The sequence below is a fragment of the Perognathus longimembris genome, chromosome 2 (genome assembly GCF_023159225.1).
Source record: "Perognathus longimembris pacificus isolate PPM17 chromosome 2, ASM2315922v1, whole genome shotgun sequence".
Taxonomy (NCBI): domain Eukaryota; kingdom Metazoa; phylum Chordata; class Mammalia; order Rodentia; family Heteromyidae; genus Perognathus; species Perognathus longimembris.
In genome coordinates, this window is record NC_063162.1 from 57,473,679 (window position 1) to 57,487,117 (window position 13,439).

General features: G+C 43.7%; 1 protein-coding gene across 1 annotated transcript in view; it reads right to left on the reverse strand.

Moving 5' to 3' along the window:
- Nucleotides 1-13,439, reverse strand: part of Grid1 (glutamate ionotropic receptor delta type subunit 1) — a 749,173-nt gene that overhangs the window by 15,822 nt on the left and 719,912 nt on the right. The window contains exon 14 of the mRNA XM_048339184.1: nt 4,627-4,793. Coding sequence (XP_048195141.1) covers nt 4,627-4,793 — 167 coding nt within the window. The remainder of the gene's footprint in view (nt 1-4,626; nt 4,794-13,439) is intronic.

Genomic DNA, 13,439 nt, shown 5'->3' on the forward strand with positions numbered 1-13,439 from the left:
GACATGGTATCTGCCCCTGTGAACACTTGGCAACCTCATCTTTCTGACAGAGACAGGATCCCCACTAGATTAGCAGGGCAGCATCCTTTTTTCTTTGGGGGGGGGGGGTTGTCCTGTTGCTTCTTTTTCCATGTTTTTGTTTTAAAGTACATAAACCCAGTTGCTGGCACAGCTAAGGCCTAAGGCCACAAACACATGCTCTGCCAATAAAGACATGCATGTATTTGTCAAATAATGGAAACTAACCTAAACCAATATGGCCATGGTGAAGTCATGACACAATGTCAATCAAATGTCCAGGACAATGAAAAGCCCAAATGACTCAGCATGGAAGGTCTTGGACATTGAGAAAAATGCATGATTTAATGTGCATTTGACTGTTTGGGGGCCATGCTCCTTAGCATCATAGCTTTCTCTCCAACTGCACAGAGCATAATTAACTGGGCAGCCACAGTGTCTCATTCAGTAACTGACATGACTCGAGTCAGGTAAGGAGAGATGGGTGTTTATAGGTCCACTGGCCTTAACTAAGTGTCTTGGCTGGCAGGGTTGAATAGGTTGAGCATCCTGTAAAGTTATGGGAACTCCAATGCCTATTATAAAAGATGTCAGGACCTTGAAAAAGGCTAATGGTTGAACTATTGACTCACCATGGGGAGAATGGAGTTGCATGCTTATGGACAGTGTGCTAATGCAAATAGTTGGAATCCAGACTTTGAAACTCTAGCCTTAATTCTATCACAAAACTCTGGGATGATAAATGCATCTACGTCACAGACCATTAGATCACAACCTGGTGAGCAACAAAAGCTCCATAAAAGGTGTGTAGAGCCTGGTACTAGTGGTTCAGACTTGTAATCCTAGCGACACAAGAGGCTGAGATCTGAGGATCATGGTTCAAAGCCAGCCTGGGCAAAAGTCCTTTATGAGACTCTTATCTCCAATTAACCAATCAAAAATCAGAAGTGACACTGTGGCTCAAGTGATAGAGAGCTAGCCTTAGCACAAAGAGGCTCCAGGACAGTGCCCAGGCTCTGAGTTCAAGCTCCACAACTGAAAAAACATATTTTATACTCAGTCTTATTCCAGAAAGAGCATAAGGCCATGTATAGGGAAATAAAGAATATAACAAAATCAAACAAACAAACCAAGGAACTTTAAATACAGTAGCAACAGGAAAGGAAAGTCACAGTCATAAAATGTGTTCTAGAATGAGGCTCAACTAATGCACACTGTAATAATCCATAGTCTTGCCAGAGCGATAATAGCTACTTCCTGAAGCCAGTTGTTCTATTTTCCAGACAGATATAATTGCAGGTGCTTTCCTTTATTCAATAGTTTCGGAGCCTGTTACACAGTAGGTGCTCAATAAATGGCTATTAAATCACTAAACATTTATTGAATGCCCACTCTGCATGCTGGGGTCTGCAAACCTGTTATAGACCATAAATTGCATCGTACACCACACACACACACACACACACACACACCTATATCCTAGGCTCTGCCAAAGCAAGGAAAGAGCCTAGCTCCCAGGATGAAGAGAAAGAGAGCTACAGCCATTCCAGATAAAGCTGTGCAAGGCTATCCAAAGGCCCTTTGTTTTCTGCCACTGCATAGTACATTACCTTTAGATCAGTTTCCTTCTCTCCTCTCTAGCATACTCAAGCTAAAAACAAGCAGCTCACCATTCTTCATGCACCATGTAAGAGAGCTTTTTCTATAACCATTAGCAAGCATAAGCATCCCAAAGTCTGAGTTTTCCTCTTGAAGCAAACACTTGGTTGTGGGAAGAAGAGATGCTGCTATCAAGGTGAGTCTCCACCACCAAGGCAGTAGACTGTGCTGTTGGAGGCCCAGAGAACCCAGTAAGGACACTTACTGGTCATCACAGAGCACACAGCCTTCTGATGAAAGCAAAGAGGGAAACAAATTACCTCTTTCCAGAATGACATGGAAAATAGCCTATCTGCCTTTGTTTGTGGAGAGTACAGTGCTGGTGGAAGCAAGAAACCTTCTGGTATTGGAAGGGAGTAACTTTCCCTTACTCACTGCCTCTATCTACAGGCTGAAGACTTTTCCAGTCTCCTGTGCCTTAACCCAAGCTTCTTGGTCAATATCTGCTCTCTTCTGTATCCAGAGCACACACATTCACTTCTGTTGAGTTTCAGAAGATTACTGTGCATTGCAAACACAGGGGACTCGAACATCCTCTCGCTGGTCTCTGTGCTACTGTGAATGCTTTCTTGGGGGGTATATTGGCTGTTGGGTTGTTGCTCCTGCATTAGTACCATGAGCACCCTTACCATCAGCTCCTCAGAAATACTCATAGGTTGCTGGTCCATGGCAATTTTCTTGAGCTTCCCATCTCAACAAATGAACTCGTATATACGCTAAGAACATCACTGTATTATAAATTCTAGAGAGAAGCCATCTTTATTTCATGCCTTCAACCTGACCAGTTGAGAAACCACCCCTCTTCCTTCTCTGTTGTCTTGGCTCTCTGCTCCAGGAAGTAGAGTGAGGAACAGAATGAAGACCACATGAAATTCTAGAAAACAATCTGAAGCTTCATTTACTTTAATTAGTCCTATACCCTTTCCCAATTTTGTAAACAAGACACTGGATTGCTTGCAAATCTGTTTCCTTAGCCATTTTCCTTATGAGACTGAGGCACCAGTGGTCATGAGAAGAAGCAGGGACCAATCTGGACATTCAAAGTAGGGGAAGGGAGGAAGTAGGGTTTGAATATCCAACAGCAGCTCTACTCCTTGTTTTGCCAGCAAGCAGCTGAGCAACTCAGGGTGGCAGAGTTATTTTATCTCAGCTGCAAAAATGTGTGTGAGTGTGTGTCCTGGGACCTGAGCTCAGGGCCTACCTAGGTGCTGTCCCTTAGCTTTTTCACTCAGGGCTGGTACTCTACCACTTGAGCTACCACTCCACTTCTGGCTTTTTGTTTATTAATTGGAGATGAGTCTCAGATGCTTTTGCTGCTGGTTTCAGACTGTGATCCTCAGATCTCAGCCTCTGAGTAGCTAGGATTACAGGCATAAGTCATTGACACCCAGCTACATCTGTTTTAAAGAGTCTTCGACAGGTGGAATGCCAGTGGCTGATAACTGTAATCCTAGAGACTCAGGAGGCTGAGATCTGAGGAACATGGTTCAAAGCGAGCCCAAGCAGGAAAGTCCCCATGAGAATCATCTCAAATTAACCACACACAAAATATTGAAATGGCACTGTGGCTCAAATTGGTTGGGTGCTAGCCTTGAACAGAAACAGCTCAGGGATAGTGCCTAGGCCCTAAGTTGAAGCCCCATGACCAACAGAAAAAAAAGAAAAAGAAAAAGTCTTAGACCTCCAAATGGATATTTTTCAACACTGAAATTCGTGCAACTGAGGACTGCTCTGAAGCCTGGATTTTTGCTGGCCTTCAGATATTCCTGCCACAGGATGAATTTTCATAGATGTAGACAGAGTGTGAGCTGGGGTCTTCTCGCTGTCTATGTAACTTCCTTCCCTCAGCTGTATGCTACCTCACAGTCCTGTGCAAGTAGAGAGTCCTAGGCTTAGCTCCTTGGGAACAAGAGCCACTGTTGAGAGGCTAGCTACTAGGAAAAGGTCTCTGACATTACCCATGCACTTCAGTTCCATTCTCTCTGGCTGAAGCCAGGACAGCTGGTCTGAGATCAAGATAAGCTACTATAGTAGAGAAAAAGAGTGGGTTACAGAGAGATTATTTTTCTCAAGGAAATCTGAGTGCCTGGATTGAGCACTGGGTAACTTGATCTTGTTTAAGAGCCCAAAGCAGGTGAAACTCAAGGAATGGATTCATACCAACAGATCGCATGAGAGTTTATGTTTATGTAGTCAAGTAGAAGCTTGACTCATTGCATTTGGACCTAGTGCACATTTATGATTGCTTCTCTAATACATGTTTTTGTGGTGACAGTACTGGGGCTTTAACTTAGGGCCTAGGCACTGTCCCTTCACTTTCTCTTAAAGGCTGAGTCTCTAATACTCAAGCTACATCTCCACTTCTGATATTTTGCTGCTTAATTGGAGATAAGACTCTCATGGTCTTTTCTGCCCAGCTGGCTCCTAATTTTGATCCTCAAATCATAGTCTTCTGAGTAGGTAGAATTAGAGATGGGAGTCATGTGCATCTGGCTATGGCTATGACAATACATTTATCTTTAAGAGCTCCCATTAGGGCCTCCCATCCATTATTCATTGTTCATTATTCACTTGTCAACCTCACACCTACAGGACTCAGTGTCATCAACCTCTGAGAAGTCCTTCTTGGTCTGGGGAAGTGCCCTCTCCTCCTTCTACTGCTTCCTCTAGCCTCCCAAGAATGTTATCACCATTGCTTATGCCCTAAGCAGGCCCTAAGTACTCATAGCCCAATTCTACCTGCATGAGGAACTGTTATGAGCAGAGTCCATGCCCTTACTATTTTCATCCCAGAATTCACAGAGAGAGGGCCAAGATGGAGTTGGGGAGGAAAATGTATTGTACATAGCTGAAATGACTGCATTGGCTTTAATTTCTAAGAGAAGCTTATTCTCCAGGCCAGCTGCTGAAGTGCTGATGTTGTTGGGATGGGTGGCCAGTGGAGCCTACCTCTGAGAGAAGAGGTCTCTGTAGGGGCTACCATGTTGCAGGGCGATGCCATAGCCCTTGCTACTGATGCTGTTGCCAATGACAGTCACTGAGCAGTCATCATCTGTCAGGGCTGCATACTCCACCACGGCCACGTCCCACAGAAAGGCATAGTTGCCTTTCTTTGCCTGAAAGACACAAATCACAACAAAGTTAGATGGGCCACCAACTCTGCTATCTTCTTGAGTAATGATATATTTCATTATTGTGGTTTGTGAGGCTTATCTATGTGGTCCTCCTGCTAACCAGAAAACTCTCCCATGATTTCTGGCCTACAAATGCCTCTATTGGTTGATGCCAGTGGCCATTTTGATCACAAGTGTAGGCTCTAACAAATATATCAGTATAGCTCAGGCTTCCATGTAATTCTCAATTTCTCCTGCTTCAGTCTTCTGAGTGCTAGGATTACAGGCATACACCATCACACCAAGTAAGAGTTTACTTCTTTCAATACCTTAAGTGCATATAATCCAAGATGTCTCCTTTTCCTGTCAGATTCCTTCCCTCAGAAGGATTTGTGGACAGAATGTGATTTCCTGCAGAGTCAATGGCCAGCTTCTAGTGTTTCACACAATTTCACCCAGTACCTTGTCAGAAATAACACATACCTATGCCACCCATTGCCTTTCATGTCAGGAATCATCTCAAATATTACACCAAAGCCTCATTCCTCAACCAAACCAATTTCAGACATCCTAAAGGACTTTGCCCTCAGTTGCCAAATTATACACATCTCTCCTCCTCCTTGTAGGAAGATAACAGTCTTTGGGCTTTTCTTTCCTGCTGGCAAACAAGTTTTCTCATGAAAAGATATAAATTTTCAACCTCTTAGTAACCAGGTTTCTCAGCAAAAAATGTTGACTTATGACCTAATATTTGGCTTCAGCCAGACTTTGGAACATTTTACATTCATACTCACAATTCAACATGACAATCAGACACTGTTATTTGTACGATTTCAAAAGGGCATGTCATGTTGAGAGAAGAATTAAGATCAGCTTCATTTCTACCTTTCAAGTGAGGCTCCAAGAAGGAAAAGAAATAAGCTGGCTTAAGTCAAGTGGAAGCAGACCCTGAGCAAAGCTTAGCACCGGGACATCTGCATTCTACTTGCATGTGTGGTTACAGAAATGGTGCAGAGACAGTAAACACAGTTTCAGGAAGAACGCTGCATTTATATTTGTGGACCAAGCTGTAAAGGAGGAAATACCAAGAAACTGTATTATGTTCCCACCTACTCACTGCTCAACAGGAAGACAGTTCAACAAAAGAATTGAAAATAGGAGTCGTGTGTGTGTGTGTGTGTGTGTGTGTGTGTGTGTGTGTGTGTGGTGCTTGAACTCTGGGCCTAAACACTCTCTTAGAGTTTTTCACCCCAAGTTAGTACTCTGCCACTTTGAGCCACAGTAGCACTTCCAGTTTTCTAGTGACTATTTGGAGATAAGAGTCTCAAGGACTTTCTTTCCCAGGCTTGCTTTGAACCATGATCCTCAGAACTCAGCCTCCTGAGTAGCTAGGATTATAGGTATGAGCCATCAGTGCCTGGTTAGGAATCATTCTTGACCTGCCAATTGACCCAAACCTTCATCTATGTGCAACAACAAAAAATGTACAATATTTCTTGTGTCTGCTTGTGACTAGCTTCCTGACCTATCCAACAGTGCTAAAGTAGGAAGACTTAGGGATGATGATTTGCCATATTTTGTGATAGGAACAAATCAAAAGCTCCAACAGCAGTAAAGTGAACCATCTTATAGCTCAGTATTTGTCACTAACATTTCTTTTCTTTTACTTTTTTCTTTTTCATGATTTGGGGCTTGAACTCAGGGCCTGGGCACTATCCCTGTGCTTTTTCCCTTTTTTTTTTCGAGGCTAATTGTTGGGGTCAGCTGCACGTTTAAGGGGCCACAGCTGACCTCAGCCTGTCCCTCCCCTTCCTGTCTTTAACAGGAAGAGAAGGAAGTCTGACATCACTTGAGGGACAGCCCCTTGGGACCAATCAGGGGCCCCTCTCTTGTGCCCGCCTTTGGGGTATATCTGGGAGGCTCCTCATTTGAATAAACAGAAGCCCTAGAGGTTTTCTCCAGGGGCCGCGCATCTGTGTCGTTCTTGGCGGTTTGGGGGCACCCTGCGACCACACGCCACCGAGGCTACCCGTGGCCATCGCTCCCGCGTGAGCGATAATGGACCACCCAGGAAGGGGTGGACAAGCCCCTTCCCTCCCCAAGCAAGGGGAAGGAGAGAGAGAGAGAGAGAGAGAGAGAGAGAGAGAGAGAGGAGAGAGAGAGAGAGAGAGGAGAGAGAGAGAGAGAGAGAGAGAGAGAGAGAGAGAGAGAGAGAGAGAGAGAGAGAGAGAGAGAGAGAGAGAGAGAGAGCCCACAGCTAATGCTCTATAACTTAAGCCAAAACTCCACTTCCAGCTACTTAAAGTTAATTGTAAATAAAAGTCGTATGGACTTTCCTGCCTGGACTGGCTTTGAGTAGCCAGGATTGCCAACATCCTTTCTTAATTTCCTCAGCATTCTCAAACTCCCTGGACCACCTCCTCCCCTCAGTTCCACACTGAGCAGTATGTAACACTCACACCTCTATCACGGGTTATCCACAAAGACCATCAGTTTCCTCTGGACCTTGGAGACATATCCTACTCTTTCTGGTGTCACAGAGGCTATGTGAGACAAAAGCCTTGTTAGGTCAGGCTGTGCCATCAGAAACATCACAGATGCAGTATTTACAAGTCAAACACTCCCACCTACCACAATTTTCTTGTCTCTATATGAATTCCTTCCCTGTCTCCATGTAGAATGAGCTTTAGACCTTTTCACACTAAAAGCATCTATGAGGCATTTGTTCATTGTAGGCTAAGAATCATTTTTCTTCATGACTCTGAACAGTTCTGAAACCTCCTTATTATTTTGGGCTGTTTGTTCTCAGGACATCTAAAGCAGCAAAGCTCTGCCTTGAGAGCCAAGAACAGATAATCTTTCCTGTCCCACCTATGGCAAACTTGCCCCCTCCTTTTTTGTGCCAGTCTTTGGGCTTGAACTCAGGGCCTGGGTGCTGTTCCTGCACTTTCTGCTCAAGGCTAGTGATCTACCACTTGAGGCACAGCTCCACTTCCAGGTTTTTGGTGTTTCTTTGGAGTAAGAGTTGCATGGACTTTCCTACCTGGCTAGTTTCAAAACATAATTCTCAAATCTCAGCCTCCTGTGTAGCTAGGATTACAGATACTAGCCACCAATTCCCAGCTTATAGTGTAATTTTAGTTGACAATATCTAGTGATGGCACATTTATAAGAAAATAAACGAGATTATTCTTAGAGATCATGACCATCACAGATAATCCAATCCTGTGTAAATTCTAACATAATGTGAACCTCAGAACTTACTATCCCTTTCACATTGGCAAATTGAAATTTAACTTAAGAAATAACCCAAATGTATCTAAAAGACATAACAAATGTTTGAAACATTACAAATCTAGTGTTGACTCTAAAGTGAAAAGGTGAACAGTTTAAATGGTCAATGGTCAGGAAATAATGTAAGAAGTTATGATTCAAGAGTAGGATGAGATCTTATGCAAAACATAATAATTATAAAGACCGCATTAAAACTATATAAATAAGCCAGGCAAATACAGAGGTTCATGCCTGCATTCCAACTACTCAATAGGCTGAGATCTGAGGATCATGGTTCTAGGTCAGCCAGGGCAGGAAAGTCCATCAGACTTTTATCTCCAATTAACTATCAAAAAGTTGGGGGGCTGGGGATATGGCCTAGTGGCAAGAGTGCTTGCCTCGTATACATGAGGCCCTGGGTTCGATTCCCCAGCACCACACATACAGAAAATGGCCAGAAGTGGCGCTGTGGCTCAAGTGGCATAGTGCTAGCCTTGAGCAAGAAGAAGCCAGGAACAGTGCTCAGGCCCTGAGTCCAAGCCCCAGGACTGGCAAAAAAAAAAAAGTTGGAAATGAGATGTGGCTCAAGTGGTAGAGTGGCAACCTTGAACAAAAAAGCTAAGGTATTGTGCCTAGGCCCCAAGTTCAATCCCTAGTATTAGCAATAAATAAGCAAGCAAGGAATAATAAGCTATAAATAAGTAATGAACTAGATGTCAATGGATAAATAAATACGTGAAATTCTAAAGCCCCAAAACACCTAAGAAAATCTCACTGCTAACCTTGGCTTGCTTCATTCCCTCTTAGATACTTTTCCTCAACCTAAAAGTAATTAATTAGTAAACAAAAAAAACAGTACAGGTACAAAAAAGTAGATGTGAAGAGTTAAGGGACAGAGGAAGAATATTTCTGGCATTAGAGAAAGTCAAGGGCATCTGAACATCCATTGCCTGCATGCCAGCATAGCAGCAGGTGGAGGGACTACCCCTGGCTGATTTCCTAGCAAATACCTCAGCAAACAGAATCCAAGCTTATGATGGCCACCTGCACACTGAACGCTTGCAAATGGAAACACAAAGGCAAAAGAGGCCCCACACATGGCAGATTATGACTGGCCTACATTGCTAGACGAAGGTTCAGCGCCACAAACACAGCCAGAGGTGACCTGCGACACTGGATGGGACTCATTGGCTCTCCAATGCTTCTCTCTGGTAATAGAAGGATGTTGCAGCATTTTTCATTTCTCCAACTGCTTCGATCCTTTCCAGAGTTGGCTGAGAACACAAACTTCCAGAGACATCATTCTTTAAGAAAAAAAAAAAAAAAAACACCACACACATTTCTCATTTATCCTAATTGCTTTGAGAAAGGGGTAAGCATTCACATTGTTTCCCCAGATGAGAAACGTAGAGCTGCCAACATTAATGCCAATGATACTGTCATGAAGTGCTGAGGTTAGCCAGGTATGCACAGTGCCAGGTCCTGAGAGGGTGTGGGGCATCTGCTGGATGCAGAGCCTCAACAAACCAGGTGTCTTTTCTCAAGGACATTTATCCTCTTTTACAGATGAAGAAACTGAGACTCAGAGAACCGAAGTGATTTGTCCTAAACAAGCTCAGCTCTTGAACAGTGCTGCCAAGGCAACTTGGGTTCCATCTGATGGCAAAGAAGCCTGTACTGTCCTCTCCACTCTGCTTGAATGTGATGAGGGTACTAAGAAAAGGGGGCCTCTGGGTGTCTTTGTTCTTGGATCATTTCCCAGGGGATTCTGCTATACCACAATGAATGGCAATAATGTTTTTCTACCAGCGTCGCCAACTAAGATGACAGTCTTGAAGAGAGAACACAGTTATGCCCCATCTCTGAAGATTCTTTAGAAACCCGATGCATTAACCATCCAGGTGACACACTCACTGTCTCTTTTTACATCTGCCATTAACCCCAACAAAACAGAGCTCAGCCTTTCATGGTTTCAAGTCTTAACTCCTATAATCACCTTATACAATGGCAACATGTTGCCAGACACAGCCTGAACCCTGGCTACACTGATACGTGTATTGTGCACTGTGCCAAACCACAAAATGCAACAATAAAAACCAAGACCTTCTTCAGAGAAAAGGCCAATTTTATAGCTTGCTGGTAAAACTGTGGGCTGGCATATTTCTGGAATGGCAATTTGGTGAGGAAAATCAAATGCTTCTTAAAAAAATATGCCTATACAGAAACCCTACCCCCTTGAGATTTATCTTATAGAATTGTTCTGCTTCTAAAAAGATATGTATCCAAAGATTTTCTTTTCCAGAACAGTACTTGCTAAACTAGTAAGAAATTGGAAATAGTCTAAATGTCTAACTAGTGAGAATTGAGTAGGCAAATAGCAGCATTAAATGATGGACTGTTTTCTCTCCGTTAACATGGTGCTTTGAGCACATTTATTCCTGAAGAGAATGTCCTTGGTAAATGGAAGACAGCTCTGGACATAAGTCAGTCTGAGTTGCGAGAGTCTAACTGAGTGTATTCAAATCTCAGCTGCATTGTTTGTCAGCTATGTGATGAGTGACTTAACCCACTCAGGCCTCTGTTCCACTGGATATCAAATGAGGAGAGTTCAGCTGAAGATTACATATATATTACATATATTTGACATGCTGAAGGTTCTGTTAAATAAATGCTAACTAATACTACATCATTTAATGAGAAAGAACCCATGACACTAGGTAATACTCTTTTTTTTTTTTCAATTTTATGTCAGAGGGCTGTGCTTACTAGCAAACAAACACAATAATCAAAATCAAGTAGCAAGTGATCATGTCTGGGGAGTGAAACTGGTGAGTTCAGTTGGCTTTTTACAACCTCTGCGGGGCCCAGGCTCCTGCAAGGAAGCAAGCCTTTCTTTTGTGATTGCAGATGTCTAAGAGAATAATTTTAGAGAACCAGCCTTCTCTCTTGAGGATTGTGTAGTGGGAAGAGCAGAGTGGGGGAGGAAGGCCACCATGTCACATCCAGCTCTTTGGTAAATCTGCATTCTCAGGGGCTGAAAATGGTTTCCTACAAGAAGTACCATAGTGTGAAATTCCAGTGCACAGCTTTGTGCTTGGCCCCCAGGGCAGGGTCTGTTGTGCTTCTTGCTCACTCCCTACTGGGATTAAGACAAATCCATCAACTGTGATTGAAATGCCTTTCCTCCCCTGTCAGTCACTCATTCCTCCATGTGTAAGTGTGCATAAGTCTATGTGAGCACATGGAAATGGTGAATACATGTATGTGCATGTGTGTGTGTGTGTATGTGTGTGTGGAGGTGGATGTCTGTGAGGATGTGTACACGTGAGAGAATATATGGCAGCATGTGTATCAATGCCTTGTGAGGATTGTGAGTGTGAGCACAAATATGAGTTTGGGGAAATGTGTTTATATATGTCTGGGTGTGTATGCAGGTTGACATCTGTGCGTAGGGGTGCATACATGCATGACTGTATGTGGGTACATATGTGTGTGAGCCATTTGAGTGTATATAGTTGCATGAGTGCACATGTATAGGTGAACCAGATGTGTGTGTATGGATATGCAATTGTGTATGCATATGTGTATGTTTATGAGTATATGTGTGGGGTATGTGTGTGTGACATATCAGTCACGAGAGTCCCTGGGAAGGGAGACCTAAGGTATCAAGCTTCTGGAAAACAGCACAAGGTTCAAGAAGGTTCCATTGGAGATTTGGAGGCATCTCCAATGAGAAGACATTATCCAAAATGCTAGGAATAGGGCTGGGACTATGGCCTAGTGGTAGAGTGGTAGAGTGGCCTAGTGGTAGCTTGCCTCGCAAAATGCTAGGAATATATCAAGCACTTAGAGGCTGCAGGATAACTTCTGCTTTGGGAGTGCAAAATAATGACCTTTCATCTGGATCAGACCCAGGAGCAGGCAAAGAAGGCAAAGCAGAGTAGGCACCGTGAGAGGGAGGGAGAGTAAAGCTGGACTCCCCACAACTGCCATAAAAACTGCTCTTCTGAAGCCTCCATGGGGTTGCAAAGTCCACTTGGCTCTGACTTTCAAATGACAAGGAGCAAGGCAGAGTAGGACAATGCAGTGTCATAACTGAGAGGGCCACACAAGGTGAGAGGTCATCTTCAGTGGACTCCTCCATGAGTATAGGCATGAGGCTAACCAGAGGGTGGGCATGGTGCTACCAGTGAAGTCCTTGGAGAATGAGGTGTCTCCTATTATGGCTGTAGTAGGAAATGGACCCTGACAGCCAAATACTAAGAATTCTGCCAATGATCGCCTACTCCATGCTGACATTCCTGTGACCTGGGGTTACACAGCCTATCATGAGATGCACAGATGGTAGAGTGGAGGGTAATTTTGTATCCCAATCAAGTACTTTTTGTCTTCTATGATGCACTTGTGGATCCCTTGACTTTCTTTCCAGAATCGTAGTCCCCAGGGAGTATAACACAGCATGTGGCTTGATTCTTCCCCTAGCATCTTTGACAAGCCTCATGAGCCCTCAGTGCTGAGTGATAGCACCTAGAGGAAACAAATATACTGCAGCCCTCCTATGCCTATGAGAGGAAGAGACAGTGTCAAAAGCACCGGCTGCATTAACAGAACTTACGAGGGCTAGCACATTGCAATCACCACCAGCATCATGGCATAAAGTTGGGATCTGATTAAAACCCAATTGCCTTGAGATAAATAACACTTGAGATTGTCCTCCATCATCAGCATGGCATATTAGAAAGACGGTTAGATTGGGTTACACTCTTGGCTTAATTACTGACTTGTTATCAATTTATAAGTTTGAGAGAAGCCCAGATGGTCCTTAAGGTCTTCTCCAGATTTGACATCCTCCAAGTCTATGTGAGAGACTCATAGTTCCCAAAGTGTGCCCCCTGGACCAGCAGCAGCAGCAACAACACTGAAAAAATGTAAACATTCAGATTCCATAGAAGGCCCACTGCACAAAGGTAAGGTCAGTGGGTCAGAGGGGATTAAGGATTTGCACCGGGAACATTGCACAGACAAGGAAAACCATGGAGGATACCCAGACAGCTGAAAACACACGTTAAAAGGAAGTCACACCAGATACTTTCCTTGAACAAGTGACTCTACTCCATGCTGTCTTAATGGATATCTTCTTAGAAGGCTCAGAATGAACTTACATGTTCCACACTATGTCCATTTTCCATAGGAGAAAATTGAGGCTTAGAAATAATTGTGGCCACCAGACGCTGATGGCTGATGCCTGTAATACTAGATCAGAAGGCTGAACACTGAGGATGGTGGTTTGAAGCCAGCCCAGGCAGGAAAGTCTGTGAGACTCTTATCTCCAATTAACCAGCAAAAAGCCACAACTAGAGCTGTGGCTCAAGTGGT